General features: G+C 34.2%; 2 protein-coding genes across 3 annotated transcripts; both read left to right on the top strand.

Annotated features, from left to right (window-relative positions):
• Nucleotides 1-7,624: 7,624 nt before the first annotated feature.
• On the top strand, nt 7,625-12,043 carry LOC109182260 (serine/threonine-protein kinase D6PKL2-like). Its single transcript, XM_019332385.1, has 3 exons — nt 7,625-7,846; nt 8,714-10,955; nt 11,046-12,043. Exons 2-3 carry the CDS (start codon nt 8,941-8,943, stop codon nt 11,890-11,892), a joined length of 2,862 nt encoding a protein of 953 aa, XP_019187930.1. The 5' UTR covers nt 7,625-7,846; nt 8,714-8,940; the 3' UTR covers nt 11,893-12,043.
• A 5,018-nt stretch (nt 12,044-17,061) lies between these two features.
• LOC109181948 (ABC transporter G family member 39-like) lies at nt 17,062-24,296 on the top strand. Of its 2 annotated transcripts, XM_019331930.1 has the most exons (20): nt 17,063-17,800; nt 18,150-18,270; nt 18,804-18,892; nt 19,028-19,112; nt 19,199-19,489; nt 19,561-19,651; nt 19,735-20,635; nt 20,712-20,872; nt 20,969-21,072; nt 21,162-21,327; nt 21,426-21,494; nt 21,582-21,688; nt 21,763-22,095; nt 22,194-22,484; nt 22,583-22,666; nt 22,734-22,867; nt 22,960-23,187; nt 23,285-23,456; nt 23,522-23,776; nt 23,868-24,296. In XM_019331930.1, exons 1-20 carry the CDS (start codon nt 17,418-17,420, stop codon nt 24,135-24,137), a joined length of 4,335 nt encoding a protein of 1,444 aa, XP_019187475.1. In that variant the 5' UTR covers nt 17,063-17,417; the 3' UTR covers nt 24,138-24,296. The 2 variants fall into 2 exon arrangements, with proteins under 2 accessions (XP_019187476.1, XP_019187475.1); XM_019331931.1 differs by lacking the exons at nt 23,522-23,776; nt 23,868-24,296 and having other exon boundaries at nt 17,062-17,800; nt 23,298-23,415.
• The last annotated feature ends 890 nt before the right edge of the window (nt 24,297-25,186 follow it).

Here is a 25,186-nt window from a genome sequence, read left to right as displayed (position 1 = left end):
GTATAATTTTACCATTCACCTCATTTAGCATAATGTTATAACTTATACTCCGTAATAATTATACACTAATAATAATAGTAATGGTAGACACATATAAACAAAACAAAATTTAATAGAGTACATGTTTAGTTCAGGAATATAATCCAAACCCACACCTTATTCAGGTTTAATATATCAACTTGTCTTAAATCTAAACTCATTTTATTAAGGTTCACGAGGACGGATAAAATTCGGGTTATAGTATTTTTTTTTTTTTCACTTGGGATATTTACCAAATGCTAACATATAGCATGCTCCTATTCACTTATTTTTAATAACTAAAAATGAGTCCTTAAATTGTTAAATAAGATCACAAGTTCGCTTACTGCTAACATTCTTTTGGTTGAGTTCATCGCACAAAATTTTCTTAATACAGTTTACTCATATACATATATATATATATATATATATATATATATATATATATATATACACTTTCGGATAGTAGTTATTAGTTTCTCTCGTCACGAACAAAAAAAGTAAATAAATTTTAAATTTTAACATTGTTGAGAAATAACAATGTTAAATTGGTGATTTAGTATGAAAAGAAGTAGAAAAGTTCAGTATTAGAGAAACATAACTTTCACCTTTAAAAAATTAAAAAAAAAAAAAAAAAAAAAAAAAAAAAAAAAAAAAAAAACTGTTTAAAGATGTCAAAAGATAATTAATGGACTGGATAATGTATATGGGCCTGGCCTCAAATTATATTTATATTTGGGCCTAAAGAAATCATAACCAACATCTAGATATTTATCCATATGTAGTCATTATACATTGGATCCGGGTTCACATAGACAATCATACAGAACACTGATATAATGTACATTTTTAATATATTAAGATATATTTTTAATAGGGTGTGAGTAAACCACACATTGTAACCTTAGGTAAAAGACCACAAAGAAGTAAATCAGCCTAGATTACTCATAGAGTCATAGCTTACCAGCTCAAACCAATGGGGTAAGGATTCAAACTCGTGACATTGTGGTTATAAGTATGAATTTCTTGTCATTTTGATTGAGGTTTAGTTTTTGAAGGTACACTATTTGACTACTGAATGTTTATTATTTGGTATACTACAAACTAATGAACCTTCAGTTAAAAAATAATATACATTCAGTATATTAAAAATGAACATTAATTCATGGCCCACAATATAATTTGTCATACATATATATGCACACTTTTTTGTTGACATTATTATGTATACATCAGTTCAAACTCTCGAACTCAAATTTAAAATTAAAACGATTTGATTTAAACCCTTCACACTTAAACCAACGTCTTTTAATGAGAATTTCACCATTTAAAAATAGAAAAAATATCATTTTTCTTTCATGGTATCTTAACAATCCAGTTGAAAATGGAAAACATAAAATAAATAAAACGGAATCTGGAATCACTTCGGAGTCCAACAGGTACAACATCACATTCGCGAATCATATTCTTTCCTCATTACTTGTTTTTACTTTAATATATTCAAACTAAATGTGTCTATCACCACACCAACAACCTTATTTCTTTTATTTATTTTTTTAAAAAAATTTACTTATATTTAATATGGGGGGCCAGATAAAAAGAAAATGGCTGTGGAAAATGAACAAACATCAAACCATCCCTTTCTAACCTTAATTCCTAAAGAAAGTGATTGTTGTTCTACTTTTTGACAATTGACACATTATTGAGGACCACTCAACATTTTCCTAGTTATCTTCCTCTCTTTTTTATTTTGTTTTCTTACAATTATTTTTCTATGCACTTCTTTTTAATACATTCTTTATTTACTAATCATGTTGGTCATATGGTAGGTCTCACTTCCCTCATCAAACATGCTGCAATCTATTCTTTCTTTTCTTTTCTCTAATTATTTATATATAAGACGGTGAGATTTTCAATTTAAAATTACATATTTACACAAACAGAATATAAAGTTACCAATTTATATACAAATCTATTATAATTTGAGTAACTAAGTTATGAGTAATTACGACCGGCTTCAGTTCGACGAAAAATTACTTGTACATAAGTTGCAATTAAGTTATTATGAGTCATCGGTCCATTAATTTGAGAATTATATAGGATTGAATTGTATAGTATATGATGTAATTAAAGTGCAAGCTAAGGTGAGATGTGGTGGTAATTTGGTGGTCACTATCAAATATCAATGGAGAATTGAATGAAAAGTCCAAAATGCACAACCCTCCAAATCTTTTTGTATGTGAAATCTGCCATACTGCACCACCCACCTCTTGCTACATCTGACATCCTTTCCTCCCCAAAACAATTTACTCCAATTTCTTGCTTTATTCTCATCCACATGCTATTTCAAGTATTATTAGCAACAAACCATGAATAATCAGTTGAGTTGGTCTGATAGTTAACTTGATAATTATAAGATTTTAAGTTTGATTTTACTTATAATTATTCTCGGCTTGAGTCAGGTGTAGATAAGATAGCCTCACAAAAATTTTTTGAATTTTGGTTTCTTGCCTCAAAATACTATTTGCTGAACCAGTGAGCTAAACACGTTCCATAATCTATATAAGTTACAGTAAATATTCAGACAAATGTGAGATATACAATACAAAGACACATACCTAATTTCTTTTATCTTGTGTGGGTTTCAATCTTAGTTCATTCCAGGGTGCATGAAAACAATGACTGCTACTTAAACCTTAGGGACCAATATAATATAATACTACATTTAATTTGCAAAATCTATTCCGGTAGTGATACTAAAAATAGTTCCTTCACGATATGATATTGTGTTTATGTTTCGCATTTTTGGCCATGGACCATGGTTGATAACATAGTTAATTTATCAGTTAGACTTATTTGATCACTATTAACTGTTTAACTCGGTTAAACAGTCAATATAAATGTTTGATTAATTTTTTTTAATTTTTTAATTTTTATAAAAGCTTATTGCTCCAAAATGTTAAAATTCAAAAAGTTGTTCAAAGCAGTTTTTTTTTTTTTTTTTTTTTATCGAACTTTTTGAGAAATTCATTTTGTATGTAATCAACTATAGCTAACAACTAATTTACCAAACATCTTTCTACAATCAGCTAATGTTATCGATCAACTAGTCAAATCTACTAATCGAATCAATTAACAACTATTTACCAAACGGCAAACACTCATTAGTCTCTTCAAACACATGGCAATGGATGGCTTAATATATCGAATGTTTCATTTTTGTTTCATCAATTATTGGCAGGCATCAATCATATCCTTGGAGTGTAGGATGCAGTTGAGGAAATAATAATAATAATAGATTGGAGCTGAGCCTAACTTTTTTGTCCAATTCTTGCAATTGGGACACCCATATACAACCCAGCCATAGCCAAGTGGCAACTGTTTCCTCATAACCAGTTGGCAACTCCATCATCTGCAACTCCTTGCTTGTCTCCCTGCCCTCCCTCTTTACTTTTCACATCAAATTGTACTATGAATTTTACTCTTCAATTCATCTTGCAATGTGCAAGACTACATAATATGCTAACCATATATACATCACATGAAGAACCCAAAATAATGAGAAAATGAATTGCATGTAACTGTGAAGTTATAAAGTATCCATGTAACTGTGAAGTTATAAGGTATTATTCCTGGAGATTACGAAATAATGATAAAGTAAAAATGGCCGAGATGCAAGGGAAAAACTTGCATAGCTTTCCTTGATGATTTTAGAAAAATTGGGAGTTCATCTATGATGTACCAAAACCCTCAAGGGTCGGCAAGCATTTTTGAGTTTTGAAGATATTTCTTCTTATAAATTTATGGGACCTCCATAAAGCATTTTAGGGTTGTTTTCGATAATAAGTTAAAAAACTCAAAATGTATTTCTTAGAAAGAAACTAGTAATGAAGATTCATTGTGCACAGAGTGTACATGTGGGGTTGAACATTGCACAAATTGCTACCTCCACCTTCTTTTGAAAATTTTTTTTTAAAAAAAAAAGAAAGATTGTTTTTCTTTAATTTTTAAAAATAATAATTAAAATAATTTTTATATATAATATGACATTATGGCAACATATTTAAGATAAACTTGAAAGTAACATGTACAAAATATTATTTGCACAATATTTGAATTTTTAATTGTCCAGTTGCACACTTTTTTATTTGATAATTCAATTACACAATATGTAAATATTCAATAGTGACCTATTCCACACTTTTTCCTTTATATATCTTCTATTTATGTGTTTCACTCCCATTCTGCATTTTTTTCAATTTTCTATTTCCGTGCTATTTGGGTATTTATTCTAGAACTATTTACTTCAAAATATCACATAAACAATTAAACATACATGTTAAAGTCACATGTGATGGCTATAGCCTATGGCTATTGGCTAGCTATTACTACATATCAAATTAATTATCAATTATGATTTACGTACAAGTTAGTTGAGTCCCATTTATTAATTAATACGGAGTACTACATAGGGAAATTTTTTTTTGTATAATGTGATATGACTTGCCATTAATGATTATAGTCTAAAAATACTCCGTAACATATATAGAATGTTCATAAACTAAAGTTAGGTAAGATATTAAATAAAGGAGAGATAATAAATTAAAAAAAAAAAAGATATTGAGACTTTTTACTAACAAAAAAAATTTATATGTATTATTTGATGGTGCTGATAAATTTCAGTCATGTATAATATATATATATATGGATAGACTTGATTGAAAAGATGTTAATAAAAATTGAACCAGTGAGTTTCTAATACAAAAGTTATGTTTTGTTCATTCAATCACTCCTTTTAAGATTATTGACCAACTTTTTATTTTAAATTATGATATTATATTATTCTACATCATTATAAGTTTTTTTTTTCAACGGGAATTGACGGAAAGTGGAGAAGAATCAAAATCTTGAAATGACCTAACCTAAACTCTTTAATGATGTCCAAAAACACGTAAATCATAAATTAATGAATGATGAGTACGTCATGTCCATCCGTAATCATATGTGTTACTCCGTGCAATATATAAACATCTATATCTATCTTTTCTTTGAAGCAATAATTAACCCTTTGAAAATTTTGAAAATGTTTTACAATATTGTGTTTTGTTCTTGATAGTGTAAATTAGCATGGGATATGAAAATAGAGTCACGATATGAAAGTAGAGATTTTGAGATGATAATATACTAATAAAGCTTCTCTGAAATATAGTCTTCGCCGGAGAAGGCTACCATTATTTTAGTCAATAGTGATATTTTTCGGTAAAGTTTCTCTGATCAATTCAAAGGCAAAAATATAATCAATTGTGTAATTTTATCGGTAACCAATTATCAGTAAATTTGACTTATTTAACCAAAAATAATATATTTGAGGTTTAATTAAACTTATTTAAAATTTATGTACCTAATTTACTTTTAGTGTAAAGCTTAAGGACATATTTGACTCTTTTCTGTATTTAATTTACATAGCAGCATACTAAATTTGAACTTTAAAGCTTTCACTCAACAACTAATTTTATACAAGAATTCAAAATTCTCGCCGCTTGATCAACAAGGACTTGAGATTAATTAAAATAATAATTATTATAATTATAATAAATCTAATATTTTGTAAGGAATGATCAAATATAAGAAGTTAAAAACTCCTACGTGGAAGAACACGTTTGTTGATAAATTGTTGGATAGATGCACCAAACTTACACATGGAGTCATAGATTAATATAATCATATCATATATTATTATATATAATACAAATATGTGTCTCCAATTCTTTGATCCATCCTAAGAATTTTCATTGTTTTGTCATCCCTTGAGACACTGATGCCTTAATTTGTTTTTCAACCCAGAAAGTGATGTGCTCCTAAGTTGGTCAAATCATGCATATGCTTCTTAATTAACTTCTCCACCTATTTTTCAAAAAAAATAAAAATAAAAAATTCTCCACCTATTAAAAACTCACCAAAATCCCACCAATGGGGATGTTCTAAGAAGTGTGCATCTATATTATAAGTTTATGTTAAGATAGATTAAAAATCATTAATTTTTTGGTTGATTTTAAAGGTTAACTCTCAATCTTATGTATATGTTGCTCTATCATGAAATAATATTTTACAAAATTTTAGTAGTAATTGTACTATGAGACTCGATAATAATGAGATTGAGATTTGATCTAATCCTAAGTTATTGTGACTATTCACGTATATAATTATATAAATACAAGTTTCTGTTTAATGTATCTATTAACAATAGTGAGGGGATCGACTTTGCTCGAACCTAGGCTCCAAGCTTCCATATAGATAGGTGGGACCAACCCTCAGCTCTACCATCTACAAGGTAGGCCCAAGTTTGAAAGATCTCACTTCTAAACATTTTATGTCTCCAACCAATTCAGAACTACTTATTAGTTTTGAATATGTTTGCGGTTATCTCTAACAAAAATTCATGATTATTTTTATATAGTTTTACATTTTTAATCGTCATCAAGATTGAAATATGTCTTTACTAACTTTTATTATTATTATTATTATTATTATTATTATTATTATTATATAATCAAGTGGAATATTGTGTGAACTTAATTAAATTATTTAACAATAATCACCATTCACCATAATACATTGAATTTATTTAATTTTTTTCAGATGAAACCATTTTTCATTAACTTGTAAATACATACAAAAAATCAAACAAGTTTCAAAGTAATAATTAATGAGAGTTTCTCAATTTTCAAAGGAAAAAGAAGAAAAACGCATAGAGAACAGCCATCGGACCGGATTTGTCATAAAATTTAGATTCTTTTTGAAAAATGAAAATATTTTTTATTTTTTTTTAACAAAAATTACTCCGTAGTAATTATTATCAAAATGTGCATACTAAATAAATCTCACTTCTATGCAATACGTCGAAATCACACCGATTTTAGCACCCAATGAAGGAAGTGGGTGTAGAAGGTCAAGGGATCTGTTGCAATGACCAAATCATACCAAATATGTAATAAGATTAGTTAGTGTATTTTTTTCTCATTTTTATTCTTATGACATGCCCCTCTCATCTCCTAGGTATCCCAAAATTAATTAAATAGCAACCTATAATTATTCAAAAATTTGACAATATCATACCATATCATATTATACTATTAAAACTAAAAATAAAAGTATCTTTCTTAGTACGTAAATAGGTAAAAAGAAGATAATGAAATTCTCATAACTTCACGGCTATTAATTGAAATGTGTTTCAAAATTTGAATTATCAACAAATTATTATTTTAATAAGAATTATTTTTAAAATTACCATTTTTCGATGTCTCGTTTCTAGTTTTCGTGCTTTACCTAATAATTTTAATCATTTTCACCACTATAATCCCTAGACCTCTCTTCTCCATGGGATGTAGATCGTAGGTTCTTTTAATCTTTTTATTATTTTTAGATTATGATACTATGTTGATAGGTTATTAAAAAACTAAATTATAGTTTTTTATTTTTTTTTTCAGAAAAGGAACCAATTTAAAATAATGCAAAATTCGAATCCAAAGAAAATGTGGGCCCACTACTCCACAGTGGGATGGGTCCCATGTCCTAAAATACAACAAAAAAATTACACAGAAAGAGAGAGAAAGCAGTGAATGAAGCTTAGAAATGAGAGCTCTCTCTATCTCTCTCTTCCCCAGCTTTGCCATCCTGCACTTATCTTCCTTGAGCATCAGAAAACAGTTTTTTTAAAAGAGACCCATTCTCTCACTTATTTAGGGTTTTTCAAACTCCACATTTTCTTTAATTTATTGTTTTCTGAATCTGAAGTGCATTAGATCTCTGCAAATCGTACTTCTCTGATGTAAGTTTGCTTCGTTAGCTAATTGCATCTTCGATCTGCTATATTGTTTTACTTTGAAGTATTTTTGGTCGTTGATGAGCTCACCCCAACTGTTGAATCTTTGGTTTGTGTATTTTGCTTTTTTTTTTTTTTTTTTTTTGGGAATTTGAAATATGGTCTTCTTACTTCAAGCTGAAGCTGGAATAATGTAAGGGCTTTCTTCTTTTATTTTGGTTTGGTTTGGTTTGGGTTAGTTCTCTGGGATTGAAAGTTTCAATCTTTGCTGTTAGTGGTGGGGAATGAGGGATTAATGGTGTTTTCTTTTGAAGCCAATGGGAGGGGGAGGGGGGAGGGGGGGGGGGGGGGGGGTTCTGTTTATGAATATGAAGGTGAACTTGATGGAACTGCATTCATCCATTCCCCAAAAATGAAAAATCTCATTGACAGTTTTGGAAATGAACAGATTGTATTAGAACTACAGATCTTGGTTTTGTCAGTAGTTTGTTCACAATGGGTGTATGTTCTGTTTTAAAGGAAGATGCTGCAGATTGAAATTTAATTTGCCTACTAGAAATTATGGTTATCTAGGTTTCCATTCTTGATTGGTGTGGGATCTTCAGCTCGAAAATTTCAGCTTGATCCTGATATAAAAATCGTTTGTAGAAATTTGCATTCAACTTCATATAAATGCAACTGGAATCCCCTTAAAATTTCATTGCTTGCATCGAGTTGGGCATATTTATGGTGTTGTGGATTCAATACGGTTTTTTTTCACTGTTTTACGGATATATGTTCTTCTGTATGTAAACACTCCATACTTGTAAAATGAGATATCTAACTGTTTGTATATGTAATTAATGTGAGTGAAAATCTTGGTTGTAATTGCAGGTTGATGACTTGATGGTCTTGACATATACCCAGGTGACATTATTAATGAAGAACTGAGAGTGGATAAGAAACTTTCACTTTCCCTTATAAATGAAGGTTTGGATATGGCCATCGGTTCTTTATCCCAGATTCCCAGTATTGTGTTCTGCTTACAAGCCTTATGAACAGTGTCCTATTTAGGCCAAGTCGTCTTTGATTTCTTTCTGTGCTGTGTTTGCTGCCAAGTAATGGGTTCATTTACGCGTGTTTCTGAAATTGTTGAATCTAAGGAGGAGCTGAAATTGATTCATCCATCTGGAAAAATCCGCCAGGCAAGAACAGCTGAAAGAGACTGGAAGCCTCCTGTGTCAAAAAAGTCACAGAATAAGTATTTGGAGGATGATATTAATCGGCTTTTCGAGGCAATTGACCTGCGAACGTCAAAGAGTCTGGATTTGTCGGATCGACCTAGAAGAGATGCCTCGAAAAGACCGATGAGGGGTGGTGGTGGCGGGAATCATTCCCCAGGAATAGGGTTCTCTGAACCAGTCTCTCTAAAACAGGCATTGCGAGGATTATGCATTTCTCAGGCATCGGAAATGGCTGCTATGAAAAGATTATCAAAGGCGCCCGGTTCTCCTAGTGTTTCAGAAGCTGGAAGGTTTACACACTCTTACAGGTCTATTGATGATGGAAGAGGGGAAATATCTCCCGTGTCTGAAGAAGGCTCTTCGAGTTTTTCGTGTAGGGTGCCTCGTTTCCTTCAAGAATCCAACTTGAGAGCAGTCCAAAGCGCACATTCTTCTCCACGACATTTCATGAACCCAACCATCAAGACTGCAGAGTCTTCTGTATACCGAAATGCTAGAATAGTTCCTGGAGAAAGCACTTCAAGTTCTTCGGAGAAGGTGCCTCGATACTGTCAAGATTCCACGTTAAAGTCACCAAACCAAAGTGCCCTTTCTTCCCCTAGATTGGTTGGTGAACCGACTTCTAAGATTACAGGATCTATCGTCCAACAAAAGGAGAGAACCATTTCAAGCCCCTTTGATGAGACCAAGATGAAGTCTCCAAAGAAAAATATTTCCTCTCCTCAATTGGTTGATAAACAAGTTACGAAATCTAGAGACTCCAATAGAGTGCAATGTGAAACTGAACCTTCATGTGCCCCTCTTGACATTCAGTCATTAGAAACGGTAGTGAACGATGAAGAAACCCACACTCCAGTTCCCCTTTATGGGGAATTAGAGCCAGAAAAGGGGAACACTGCTCCAATAAAGGTGACAAGAAATCCATCTAGAAGTGGTGGTACCTCGGTTAAAGGAGTCCATAGAGCTGCTCCAAAACTAAAACGGAAAGGCAGATTGCAAAGTGTGCCTTTGTCCAATGCAGCAAAGAGCAGCAAGGATCTCAAGTCAGCAAGAAGCACATCTCGTGCCATAAAACCAGCTATTCGGAACAAAAATAACATTAAGAAGAAACCAAAGCAGGAAACTTTGCAATCATTAGACGTTTCTCATCTCTCAGATGAAAATGGCAAAGATACAGTTTCCAGTGACAAAGCTATCTGTCAGAGGTGTCACTGTGCATTAAAGGACGTGAAAGGCGATTCTACCAATCACCCGACAACTGCTATTTCTGCATATGTGCCTTCTGAAGTCAGCTTGGGGACTGCAAACTGTGGTCCCAGTAAACCCGACCAAATTGGGTATAACTGTGACAATAGTAGTACTCCTGTTTCAAAATTGAACAAAACGTCAAAATACAGGGAAGTGGACTTCTCCCATAGCTCAAAGAGTAGTATTGGTGACTATAGCAGTAGCACTACTTTAAGCGAAGAGAGCAATCTAAGTGCGCCTTGTTCTGGAATCAGACCACACATGTCTAAGGATGCAAGATGGGAGGCTATAAACCAGGTGAAAAAGCAGCATGGATTCCTCGGTTTGGGTCATTTCAATCTACTGAAGAAGTTGGGTTGTGGAGATATTGGTACAGTCTATCTTGCTGAGCTGATAGGAACGAATTGCTTGTTTGCGATAAAGGTTATGGATAATGAGTTTTTGGCCAGAAGGAAGAAGACACCAAGGGCACAAACTGAAAGAGAGATCTTAAGAATATTGGACCATCCTTTTCTCCCAACATTGTATGCACAGTTTACATCTGATAATTTATCATGCTTAGTTATGGAGTTTTGTCCCGGTGGGGATCTCCATGTCCTCCGGCAAAAGCAGCTAAACAGATCTTTTCCTGAACCAGCAGCAAGGTATTATCATATGCTCCACCATTACATCATTCTTAAGAACATCATTGTTCTTAAATTGCAATGAAAACTACAATGTTTCACTGTTTGCAGGTTTTATGTTGCTGAAGTCCTCCTTGCTTTAGAATATTTGCATATGATGGGTGTGGTTTACCGTGATTTGAAACCAGAAAACATTATGGTACGCGAAGATGGTCACATAATGCTCACAGATTTTGACCTGTCGCTGAGATGTTCAGTTAACCCAACTCTTCTGAAATCGTCCTCTTTTGCATTGGAGCCTGCTAGGATTTCTGGGCCATGCGCTGGCTCCAACTGCATTGATCCTTTTTGTGCTGGACCATCGTGCAAAGTTTCGTGCTTTAGTCCTAGGATCTTACCCGCCACCACGAGAGCAAGAAAACTAAAAGCTGAAGCTGCAGCGTTCAACAGATCATTGCCACAGCTCGTGGTTGAGCCAGTGGAGGCTCGATCGAACTCTTTTGTTGGCACACACGAGTACTTGGCTCCAGAGATCATCAAAGGGGAGGGCCACGGGAGTGCAGTTGATTGGTGGACACTCGGGGTGTTTCTTTACGAGCTTCTCTATGGCAGGACGCCATTCAAAGGCGCTGGAAACGAAGAAACTTTGGCCAATGTGGTCTTGCAGAGCCTCAGATTCCCCGATGGCCCCATGGTTAGTTTCCAGGCAAGGGACTTAATCAGAGGGCTCTTGGTGAAGGAGCCCGAGAACCGGTTAGGATCAGAAACAGGAGCTGCTGAGATTAAACGACACCCATTCTTCGAAGGGCTGAACTGGGCATTGATACGCTGTGCCATTCCCCCTCAGGTACCTGATCTATGTGATCTCGAGGTCCCAAATATGGCGTTTAACGTGAAAAACAAGAAGTTCCTTGAATGCAGTGGCACAGGAGAGCATATAGAATTTGACTTGTTCTAGCAATAAGCCAATAATGCTCTCTTACTGTCTGGTTAGGAAGTGGCCTTCATGTTTATTATAATGTAAATGTTGAGAACAAGCCGGAATTTTCACCCTTCGGATACCAGGAAATCATTTGATCCTTGAGAAAAAATTGTAGTTATTATGTTTCTGTTCTACATTTACATATTGCTAGGATTTGTTCAAATGAGTTAAGCTTAATTAGTTATTTTTTAAACCCACAGTCACTACTCAAGAGTGTGTACTAGGTAAATTTTACCATGTGACCCATTGACCAAAGCTGGTAAAAGAGAAATCAAATAGGTAAATTTTACCATGTGACCCATTGACCAAAGCTGGTAAAAGAGAAATCAGTTTAGGTTGTCCATATTTGATCAATAGTGAGTTTGAGTTTCCTTCGTCACAAAAAAGATTATTATTATTATTATTTTTTGTTTTTGACAATATATTGTTTGATTCATTTGATCTTATCTTAGGTAGAGGGGGGGGGGGGGGGGGGGGGGGGGAGTTGCAACTAGTTTGAATAATTGGAAAATTGGCTGCTGTCCTTCTTTACATAATTGAATTGGCATTTAATTAGTTTTGGGTTTCTGTCAGGGATGGTTATCAGTTATCACCTTAGCCCATTCTGAGACCTCTTTATGTGAGGTGAAGAATTAATCTATAGTCTACTAGCAAAATTTGTATTTTTTTTTTTTTTGAAATTATATGATTTGTTGTGTATATTTTATATGTTATTAGATAAGAAAACTAGTGTCTGGTGTCCACTACATTAGGTGTAACTCCTATACTGTGACTGATAGGTTTCGATTCTGTATTATTGCTCACAATCTATTACTTGAGAACCAATTGAACTGTCCGTACAGATATATATAGTTTAATCCCGGATATATAAATAATGCATTGTAACATTATTTCACAACATCTTAGTTAAGATTAAAACAATCCCACAAAATCCCTAATTCTCTAAACATGTGAGTTAAAAGAAACTTCAATGGCCTATAGTGATTGCCAATTATTTCGCAGAATGAACAGTCACACACAACATGCATTAAATTAGCTGTCTTCATACTTCACCTAGGATTATTAAATCAGTTGTCCCCATGGGGTTGGGTCTGTATCGGTAAATATTATATCTACCCTCATTTTTTGCTTCTAATTTTTACTTTCACTTACAAAATCTTGATGTAAACACTTGTATTAAGATCTACATAATTTTTTTTTTTTAAAAAAAGTAACTTATCAATGCCCGCCACAGGGAGTAAAATTTAAGGAGTAAGATTTGGGAGTCCATGTAGTAGAATTTTTCCGCCTATATAGGTTCAGTTAAGTCACATCTTTTGAGAAAGTGATCAAAGTGTCGACAATCCGTCATGGTGATCTTAAGGGCAAAAGGCGATATTTTTTTCACAGAGTTCTCACACCCTGACTCGACAAACTAAGATAGTGAATGCATAAATCATAGTGACTTAACGGTCATTTAAATGGAAAGATCAAACCTAGTGTTCACTAAAAACACACTAGAGTGTTGTTTCTTCAATGCTGTACTGTTATGAGGAATTGATCTTACATCTTAAGATGATACTAAACAACTCGAAACATAAAACTTTTTGTCTATCATTGTTTGTAAGTCGTCAATTGTGTCATTGTCAGCATAACATTCTACTAATAAGGATTGATATGATTGAATGGGGTTACCCAATGATGTTGCGTAGATATTCTAATTAGGTGATTTTCTATCACAAGTTTATTAGGACTGTAAATGATCTAACATTGCAAGACATTGACAAATGCTAAATATATAGTTGGGGAGATTGGAGTGAGTGGACAAGAATATATATATGTAAAAGATAAGATAATGAAATGTCTAGCTATAAGCACACCCCTAAGAAAATAAGCTCACATGATGTTTGCTTTGTTTGAATCTTGTGTTGGAGCCGGTTGTCATTATCAAACGTTTATTATTATTGATAGTGGAATGTGTAAATTTATTTCTTTATATTTGTGTAGCAGTCAACATTATATTTCGAATGTACATTGACGACAAATGCTTGATTTGACCTTACAAAACTCTAACCAACGACATTTAGGAGCATATCCGATCCTTTCAACTCTTTCTCCATTAAAGAGAATTTGATCTGAGTATGGAGATGTGTAACTACAAAATGAAACGTCATGTAATAGTTGTCTCATATTCATCCCCTATTCGTTGTTAGGTAACTTTCAATACAAACAGTCCAATTGACCTAATGGCCTAGCTCAATTGGCTAACAACTCCATGCCCAATTTATTCTGAACTTATATTGAATATATTCTATCAAAGTGGAAGGAGTTCTATTTTTATTAGATAAAGAATTAAACTTTTTTTTTTTGAAGGCAGATAAAGAATTAAACTTAAATATTTTATAAATAAAACAATAAGTATGACTTAAAAAAAAAAAAAAAATAACTTTTTGTCTAACTAGGATTGTGAGTTGTGACCAGTCTGATGCACGGGTGTCCTCACTATGTTCCTAACCTATAGTCCGTGAACTAATGACTTTAAGGATTGCATTTCATTCGGAAAATAGTAAACTTTTATATATATGTTAATTATTAATATTACACTTAAATTATTAAAGGTGTAAATGTTGCCCCTTAATTTTTAAAATGTGAAGAGCAATATTTATAACACTAATAATTCAAGAGTGACATTGATAATTAGCGTATTTAATTTGTGAGACATTAATATTAACAATCATCCTAATTCTACCACATTATCAAATATGCAAAATACTATTATCAAAATTTATTATTATTATCACGTATTTAATTTTTATTCTCATGTACGAACCAAACAAATCCATAGAATATACTTATTTCAAATCTTAGAAGAAACCTGTCATTATAAACTTTTAATATATTATCCATCAGCTAACTGTCTAACTGTTCCTTCTCGGACTTTTCATAAGAAAAATACTACCCGTACTTAAATTCTTAATTTTTATTATTTCATTCAAATAATGATATCTAGAAAATAAAAATGGAGTAAAAATTGAAAGTATATATAATAAAATTCTTTTACAAGATTGCTGATCATCCGTCAATAAAATCATTGAAATGTCATTAAATACAAGAATATGTTGGTCATTTTTTTTTTTTATATACAAAGTGAGTTGACCCGTTATATTTTTATTTTTTGAAAAAAAATTATAATTGAAGATTTAAATGTCCTTATATTTTACGAAATTTAAACATTTTGGTGATGAAAGATAAAAAATGATCATGCCACAATAATACTAGGATCAAATGAGGTTACATTGTTTTGAAAAAAAAATACTAAAAATAAATGGTTACCTAGAGACATAAATAGAATTAACACACACACTCTCTCTATATATATACACCTCATCATCATCATATTATAATAGTAATATAATAATGTCTATATATCTAGGCTGAATATTTAAAAAACCGATAACATATCAACTTCCTAGCTATTAACTATACGTCTATACCATGCATGAACTGATCTTTTGTGTCTGTATGTTTTGTCACACACGCCACTCCATCATAGCATAAAGGGAAAATTGCATTTAATTTGTGAATGGAGTATAATATATTTTCCTACTTGAAGCTGTTGAGCTCATTACATAAAAGTCGTTTTTATAGGTTTTGAGTACATAATCTTATCTTATCGTTAGAAGTAAGACTAACGTTGATTTGACGATCACTATTTAAATTATTCTGATTTTAATTTTAAATTTTTTGTTATTATTACAAAATACTCTTAATTTCTTCAAAAAGTTACAATTTTAATTCTTAAAGTAGCACCAAAGTTGAAGAAGAAAAAAAAAAAGTTACTAAAATAAACACATACTAAGTAATGATTTAATGATTTTGTAACTTTAAAGACGATTTTTTAAAAAAGTTAGTGGATATATATTGCAACATAAAAAGTCAATGAATAAAATGACTAATAAGAAAAGTCAATCATGGACTCCTAAGTTATTATATTCTAATTAGAATCGCTATCCTAATAATAAATACTAATAAATGTAGATAGCTGCTTACAACTAGGAGCTTGAAACTGATCCGATTTTTTTGGATGTTTCCGAAAATTACACGTAACCTTTTTAAAAAATTTCGATCACCCCTCATGATTCTTTATAGAATCAATGTTTCCACCGTTTGATCTTGTGATAACTTGGAAATAGAGATGTCATCAAACTATCAATTCTTACATCATAGATCACAGTTATACTGTATTATGGATCCTAGTTTATATATGTGTTTTATATTATGGTTTTTCGTATTTTGTATTATAAAATTTTGTATTTGAAACAAATTAATAATATAATTGTATTTTATATTATAAATTTTTGTGTCGTGTATTAAGAAATTTTGTGCCAAGCACCTTGTGCTCATATGATACATTTGTGGCTCCCCTTGAGGGAAGGTCACAAGATCGAATATCGGTGGTAGAGAATTGACTCTTTGGACTGTACTAGATAGAGAAAGTATAGAACAGATCCTAGCTCGTAATAGAGTCAATAGTACTAAAAAAAAAAATTCCCCTGACTATAAACACAAATTATATGTACATAAATCAAATTTGAAAAATAAGTAAATATATAACATGTATATGTGTCTTGTGTTATAATTTTTTGTGTTTTGAATTATAAAATTATGTACCTTACGAGTATAAAATTTGTACATCATCTTTGCAATCTAGTTTGGTCCATAATACTATGCTATGTGTCTTGTGTTGTGATTTTTTGTGTTTTGTGTTATAAAATTTTATACCTTACGAGTACCTCTCGTCTTTTCAATTCAGCTAGGTCCACAATGCTATGCTATGTGTTTTGTGGTGTGATTTTTTTATGTTTTGTGTTATGAAATTATGTATTTTACAAGTACGAATTAGGTAGATTCCATGTGGATCGTGGTCCATAATATAAATTGTCATCAAACTACATAATAATTGAAATTGCCAAACTCCTTTTTGATTAAAACCAATCACATTAAGATTCTATTTGGTAAAATAATTAGCATATCAATCAATTTTAATTTATTTGACCACTATTAATGAATTAGCTCTTTTATTTTTTAATTTTTTTAAAAAAAGAGCATTTACTGTCGGCGGCTTAGTTTGACATACGTAGTATTTATGTTGATGATTATATGGAATTAATGAAAGATATGGTCGATGTGTCATGCTGTCTGTTCGCGGTTCTGATTTCTTTCAACTACCGTTGTAATTTCTTTCAACTACTCTCTTTATAAACTCCCCAGAACTCACCATTTTTCCTCCGTCGTCTCATTCCACCGGAGTTTTAATTTCCCGGCCTCCGGCATGCTTTCCGTGCCAAAAATGGAGATTCTCCGGGGACCGTTCTGCCCGGAAGTCGTAAGACACGGCGTATAACGTGTAATACTGATAAGTAACAAAGGAAACAGCTATAAAGCTTGGATTTTTCACGTCAAGACTGAGGAATTCTGTGGTGCAATCAAGAAAGGAAGAATCTTTGGAGCAAAATTAAAAAATGTTGGAGGGGGATGACCCGGCAATCTCACGTAGTAGTAGGAGGAGTTTGGCGTCGAGTAGCAGGCGGAGTTGGCAGTCCGCCAGCCTCCGGGAGGTGGCGTGGGTGGCCACGCCGGAGGCGTTCGGGCGGAGCGCGCGGCGGGAGGATGAGGAGGACGAGCTGCTGTGGGCCGCCATCCAGCGGCTGCCGACGTTTGACAGGATGAGGAAAGGCGTGTTGAAGAAGCATGCGGTGGGCGGCGACGGCAGGCTTGTTGCAGAGGAAATCGACATTACCAGGCTTGGGAAGCAAGAAAAGGAAGTGTTAATGGAGAGTATACTAAGAGCTGTTGAGGAAGATAATGACAGGTTTCTTCAAAGGTTTAGAGAAAGGATTGATAGGTAAGTATGTTTTCATTCATATTAGTTCTCTGAGATTTTAGGGCATTCATTAATGGGATTTCGGAGTGTTTGCTAAATAGCTATTAGCTGATTGGATTAGTAGGTTTGACTAGTTGATAGCATTAGCTGATTGTAGAAAAATGTTTGGTAATTTAATTGTTAGAGGATAGCTGATTACAAGCAAAATGATTTTCTCAAAAAACTGATCCAAAAAGTTGCTTTGAACAGCTTTTTGAATTTTAACATTTTGGAGCAATAAGTTGTTACAAAAAGCTAATTAATCAAACACTCGATTGTTTCAATTTTTTTTTTTTTTTTTTTTTTTTTTTTTTTTTTTGGATGGATGCAGGGTGGGGGTTGATATACCAAAGATTGAAGTAAGGTATGAGCACTTATCAGTGGTGGGAGAGACATATATTGGTAGTAGAGCATTGCCCACTTTGGCTAATACCACCATGAATGTTCTTGAGGTAATTGGTTATGCTTTGCCACTTTGTTTTTCTTTCTTTTGCATATCATGACACTAATTTGGATTTAACTCGAGTTGCATCAAAGGAGTCATTAGATTTGACTCGATTTGATTCGAAACTCTTTGACTTAAAGTACGATTGATCTTCTGAACTTATATTGGCGACTTTCACACAACTTAAACTTTCAATTATTTATATTGATTGTATGCCATTTTTCATTGCTATTAGAATAATTAGCTTTGTTAATTTGCCATGAAACCATTCTTTCCTATTCAAAAGAGGCTGGCATTAAATGTGATTTGAGCTTAGGTTTATATATTATTTCGGTTTTGAGTTTGCAAAATTGGATTATAGATCAAAGTTATCAAATTTTTTTTGGAGTGTATTTGTGTTGTGTTGGTCAAGTTTGATCCTTTTCTAGTTTATTAAACAGAATTAGCAAATATTAATACCTCAAACTTAGGTACTACTAATAAGTACTTTACTGGTTAATGATGCTTTTCTTGTTTCCTTTGGCCTGCAATGAACAATAGAATGTTCTGAGGATGGTTCACCTTGCCCCTTCTAATAGAAGAAGCATTCAAATACTCAAAGATGTCAGTGGCATTATCAAGCCATCAAGGTATTCTTCATTTTATGTTTCCATGTTCCAAACATCTTATTATATTCCTTAATTTCCCAGAAAGAATCCCTTTGTTCAGGAATTATATACTGTTATTGTACTTTTGCATTGGGGCTTAAATCTGGTTGTTTTCAGGATGACACTGCTTTTAGGTCCCCCTGGTGCAGGGAAAACAACGTTGCTGAGGGCCCTTGCAGGAAAGCTTGATAATGATTTAAAGGTGATTCTTTTCTGTTTATTTATTATTAAAGATTGCAACTTTTAGACAGTATTGTTTATTTGCTGACTGATTGGGAAATTGAATAGAAAACAGGAAAAATCACATACTGTGGCCATGAATTTCATGAATTTGTCCCTCAAAGGACATGTGCCTATATTAGTCAACATGATCTTCACCATGGAGAGCTGACAGTGAGGGAAACATTGGATTTCTCGGGCCGCTGTTTGGGTGTTGGAACAAGATATGAGCTGCTGGCTGAACTCTCAAGGCGTGAGAGAGAAGCGGGAATCAAACCAGATCCAGAACTTGATGCTTTCTTGAAGTCCATATCCGTGGCTGGCCAAAAGACCAGTTTGGTCACGGATTACATTATCAAGGTTTATTTATTTATATATTTTTCTTGATCCCAAGTTCTTGGAGGAGACTTATCACTCGAAATTTATTGCAGATTCTAGGATTAGAGATTTGTGCAGACATCACTGTTGGTGATGAGATGAGGAGGGGTATCTCTGGTGGACAGAAGAAGCGTGTAACCACTGGTATGTTTTAAAGATTTGTTTTTTTTTTTTTCATTAACATTTCTGTCTATAATTCTTGATAATTACTAAAACTTGGTTTACAGGGGAAATGTTGGTTGGACCTGCAAAAGTTCTTCTAATGGATGAAATATCAACTGGACTAGACAGTTCCACAACTTTTCAGATTGTAAAATACATGAGCCAGTTGGTTCACATTATGGATGTAACAATGGTCATTTCTCTGCTCCAACCAGCCCCCGAAACGTATGATCTTTTCGATGACATAATCTTGCTCTCAGAAGGGCAGATTGTGTATCAAGGTGCGAGGGAAAATGTTCTCGAGTTCTTTGAGAACACGGGATTCAAATGTCCTGAGCGCAAGGGAATTGCTGATTTTCTCCAAGAAGTGACCTCCAAGAAAGATCAAGAACAATATTGGTTCAGAAGAGAGCAACCATATCGATACATCTCAGTTGCAGAATTCGCAGAGGCTTTCACTTCATTTCGTCTTGGCCAACATCTTGCCGATGAGCTTAGCATCCCTTATGATAAGTCCAGAGCCCACCCTGCTGCATTGGTGACTAACAAGTATGGTATCTCCAATTGGGAGCTTTTCAAGGCATGCTTCTCTCGGGAGTGGCTGCTAATGAAGCGTAACTCTTTTCTTTACATATTCAAAACTACCCAGATAACCGTCATGTCCATTTTGGCATTCACTGTTTTCTTGAGAACCGAGATGCCATATGGCAGGTTACAAGATGGAAGTAAATTCTATGGGGCTCTCTTCTTCAGTCTGCTCAATGTAATGTTTAATGGAATGGCGGAGTTAGCTCTAACAGTTATGAGACTTCCTGTGTTCTTTAAACAACGGGATCATTTGTTTTATCCCCCTTGGGCTTTCGCCCTTCCAATTTGGTTCTTGAAAATACCCCTATCATTCATGGAATCAGCAATATGGATTATTCTTACATATTATCCAATTGGTTTCGCCCCTTCTGCTGGAAGGTAAGACCATAAGAGTGCTATCATATCTGTTCCAACTTTTCATTAGAAAATGACAACTTTTGTTTCTGGGTTTCAGGTTCTTTCGTCAATTTTTGACATTTTTCGGTATACATCAGATGGCTCTCGCTCTATTCCGATTCATTGCAGCAGTTGGAAGAACACAGGTAGTTGCAAACACTTTAGGTGCATTTTCCTTGCTGTTGGTTCTTGTTCTTGGGGGCTTCATAATCGCTAAAGGTAAGTAACTATTTTTCTTTAAATTTAAGCTTTTTGAGGTATATCGATTATGTACTGTCACATTCATAAGTAATGTGTTTTCTTAAATGCCTGTAGATGACATTAAGCCTTGGTTGAAATGGGGATATTATGTTTCTCCTATGAGTTACGGGCAAAATGCATTAGTTATGAATGAATTTCTGGACGAAAGATGGAGTGCTGTAAGTTCTCACTTAAAAATGGTTTTCAACTTTTCACCAAAGTTCCTGATAAAACCTTAAAATTGTTTGTTTGTTTGTTTGTTATGCAGCCTAATATATACACCATAATTCAAGAACCTACTGTAGGGAAGGCGCTTCTCAAGGCAAGAGGTTTTTACACAGACGATTACTGGTTTTGGATTTGCAATGGAGCTCTCTGGGGATTTTCCCTTCTTTTCAACTCTTTATTTATTGCAGCACTGTCTTTCTTAAACCGTAAGGAGATCCAGATCTTATCATAAAGAATAGAAATATCAAATATGAGGTCTTTGCCAAAGAGAATGGTTAATGAGCTTCTGTTAAATTAATTCCAGCTTATGGTGACTCGAGGGCTGCACTCTTGGAGGAGGATGTTGAAAACAAGAAAAACGAGTCCTCTCAAGGTTTGGCAAATTGAATACCAAACAGACAGTTTTTGCATTTATGAAATGTTCGATTACTCTATTATATCTCAATGAATTGAATTATAGGTATGATTCCACGAGAGAGGAATGGTTCGAGGAAAGGAATGGTTCTTCCTTTTCAGCCCTTGTCCCTTGCTTTTAACCATATAAACTACTACGTGGATATGCCTTCTGTAAGCATCTTTTGAATTATTAACTCGATTATCTTCAAGTTCTTCATTGAATTGCTTACTTATCCTTATTACAGCAAATGAAGAGTGAAGGTGTTAATGAAGATCGCCTCCAGCTACTTCGAGATGTTTGTGGTGCTTTCAGACCGGGGGTACTGACAGCGCTTGTAGGCGTGACTGGTGCTGGAAAGACAACCTTAATGGATGTCTTAGCGGGACGAAAGACCAGTGGATACATCGAGGGTAGCATTAGCGTTTCTGGTTATCCAAAGAACCAGACAACGTTTGCTCGAGTCATTGGCTACTGTGAACAAACCGATATCCATTCCCCCAATCTTACTGTCTATGAATCCGTCGTTTATTCTGCTTGGCTTCGTCTCTCTGCTGATATTAACAAGAATACACGCGAGGTGTGCACACTATATTCCCATTCCACGACGTTTTTTAGTCCAAGGCATCGATAAATAACTGTATTCTCACTATTCTGGTTATGTATATATGAGTGCAGATGTTTGTAGAAGAAGTGATGGGACTGGTTGAGCTTAATCCCATAAGAAATTCGTTAGTTGGTCTTCCCGGGGTGGATGGTCTTTCGACTGAACAAAGAAAACGGTTGACAATCGCTGTGGAGTTGGTTGCTAACCCGTCGATAATATTCATGGATGAACCAACATCGGGGCTCGATGCCCGAGCTGCTGCCATTGTTATGCGAACCGTGAGAAACACAGTGGACACTGGGAGAACAGTTGTGTGCACCATTCACCAGCCAAGCATAGACATTTTCGAAGCTTTTGATGAGGTATATGACTATATATGCCCCCAAGGCTCCAACTTTTGCAGTTCATTGGATATAACATTCATTTTTGGATAAGAAGAAGTGAGTTTCTTGAATTGCAGTTACTCTTGTTGAAGAGAGGAGGGCAAGTGATCTATGCAGGACCACTTGGTCGAAACTCGCAACAACTGATTGAATATTTCGAGGTTAATTTTTTACACTGCAAAAATATCAGTGTTATTTTCGTTACTTTGAAATCGACCATTGTTGCAGGCTGTACCTGGGGTACCTAAGATCAAGAATGGGTATAATCCAGCCACATGGATGCTGGAGATCAGTACTGCTGGAATTGAGGCACAAACTGGAGTTGATTTTGCAGAAATTTATGCAAACTCTCCACTTCATCAGTTATAAATTAAACTCTCCACTTTGGTTTCTTTTTCTTGAGAATATATATGGTGGATGGATCTAATCTTAGCTTCTTTTTACACTCTTTTAGGAGGAATCAAGAACTCATAAAAGAACTAAGCACCCCGCCTCCCGGTTCCCAAGACCTTTACTTCCCAACAAAATACTCCCAATCATTTGTAGAGCAATGCAAAGCATGTTTCTGGAAACAGCATTGGTCTTACTGGAGGAACCCACAGTACAATGCAGTCCGGTTTTTCGTGACAATAGTCTTGGGCGTTATGTTTGGAGTTATATTTTGGGGCAAAGGAGACGAAATGTAAGTTCATACTTCAATTCAATTCCTTTGGAGTTATATTTTGGATTGCTGAAAGTTGCATAAAGGGTAACTAAGATTGGTTCTTGATTGTTACCAGCCATAATCAACAGGATCTTCTGAATCTTTTGGGAGCTATCTATGCTGCTGTGATTTTCCTTGGATCTATAAACACGTCTTCGGTGCAAGCTACTGTGGCTGTGGAGAGAACAGTTTTCTATCGAGAACGGGCTGCTGGGATGTATTCCGCCTTGCCATATGCACTTGCTCAGGTAATTAAAAGGCGTAAGTTTTAAAATGCAGTTTTGGGTTCTGAAATGTTTCGAAAATTTTGCAGGCTGGTATAGAAGCAATATATGTGGCTGTACAGACAATTTCCTATTCTCTTCTCCTATACCCCATGATTGGATTTGAGTGGAAACTGGGAAAATTTCTATGGTTCTATTACTTCATGTTCACCAGCTTCATCTACTTCACACTCTATGGAATGATGCTCGTGGCACTAACGCCCGGTGTCCAGTTTGCTGCCATTGCCATGGCTTTCCTCCTCACCTTCTGGAACCTCTTTGCTGGTTTCATTCTTCCCAGAAAAGTAAGCTAATTTTCTTTAGTTTTCAGTACATGAGATCGAATTGAAATCGCCTTTTTTGAGATTCTTTTTTTGTGGTTTTTGATTGTTGCAGCAAATGCCGGTATGGTGGAGGTGGTACTACTGGGCATCGCCTTGTGGATGGTCACTTTACGGGCTAATCACGTCACAGCTCGGGGATAAAGAGTCTCGGGTTCAGGTTCCTGGAGAAGGTGACATGACAATAAAACAGTTCCTTAAAGATTTCTTTGGTTATGACTATGGTTTCCTTCCTGCTGTTGCTGCAGCTCATGTTGGTTGGTCTCTCTTGTTCTTCTTTGTGTTTGCCTATGGTATCATGTTCCTCAACTTCCAAAGAAGATAAGGCTGGGATGCCAATCTTTCCTTAATCCCAGGTTTTTGTCTTTGAAAATGTATAAACATATATGTTTTCCTGTCATGTTTCCCAGTTTGAGATTTGCAATGCTGTAGAGTAGTTTTTAGGAAATGAATATATACTAGCCCGCATAGACACCTCAGTTAGATTATGATTTCAAGGCTTGACACTAGTCGCTGTGTGAGAGTTACACCAAATACGGTGGGTCCGGTCAAACTGTTGGGGCGAGGAATTTCACACTTTTGTGAGTAAAGGCAAAGAAATGAATACTTGTAAGTAACACTTTACAACTAGTGTGTGAGAGTTACACCTAATACGGTGGGTCCGGTCAAACTGTTGGGGCGAGGAATTTCACACTTTTGTGAGTAAAGGCAAAGAAATGATACTTGTAAGTAACATTTACAAGTTTTAAGGTTGATCAGAAACTAAAGGAATAATCAAAACCTCAGCATTGGCTACAGCTTTAATTTCTTGCATTTTGTGTCCTTTACATCTTCATCTTCTCTATATATACTCTCTTTCATAGTTATGAGTTACTGAAGAAAATATGGTTTTGCAGCACAGAAATCTTGGCTATTTATCATACATTTTTATTTTGTTGGATGTAAAAGATTTGGCGAGTACTTCTACTCATAATTGTATCTTTTTACTAAGTATTTTACCAATTGAAAAATTTATCTCCTAACTAGAGAGTCTTATTCTAAATCTCAATGTTTAGAGGAGTTTTCTCACACTCCTTTCCCTTGTAATGCTCACATTTATGATTTAATATAAGTTCTTGCTTCTTCAAAATAATAATAATTTGATTAAATTCATTGTATCGAAATAAATGAAAGTAGGTAGAAGTTTAGGAGGGCTAGCTATCTCTAGTACCTAGGCTCTTACATTGAATGTGATGTGAACAATGGATTTTTTATTATTATTATTATTATTATAACTCAAGTTTTCAACCTGGCCAAATTATTTCATGATTCCTCATAAATTCGTCCTAACTCGTAAAAAAAAGTAAGAGTTAATTTAATCTCAAGTTGCTTAAG

Source organism: Ipomoea nil, unplaced genomic scaffold, assembly GCF_001879475.1.
Source record: "Ipomoea nil cultivar Tokyo-kokei standard unplaced genomic scaffold, Asagao_1.1 scaffold1043, whole genome shotgun sequence".
Lineage (NCBI taxonomy): Eukaryota > Viridiplantae > Streptophyta > Magnoliopsida > Solanales > Convolvulaceae > Ipomoea > Ipomoea nil.
Note: the sequence above shows the minus strand (reverse complement) of the source record. Positions and strands in the feature narration are given on the sequence as shown.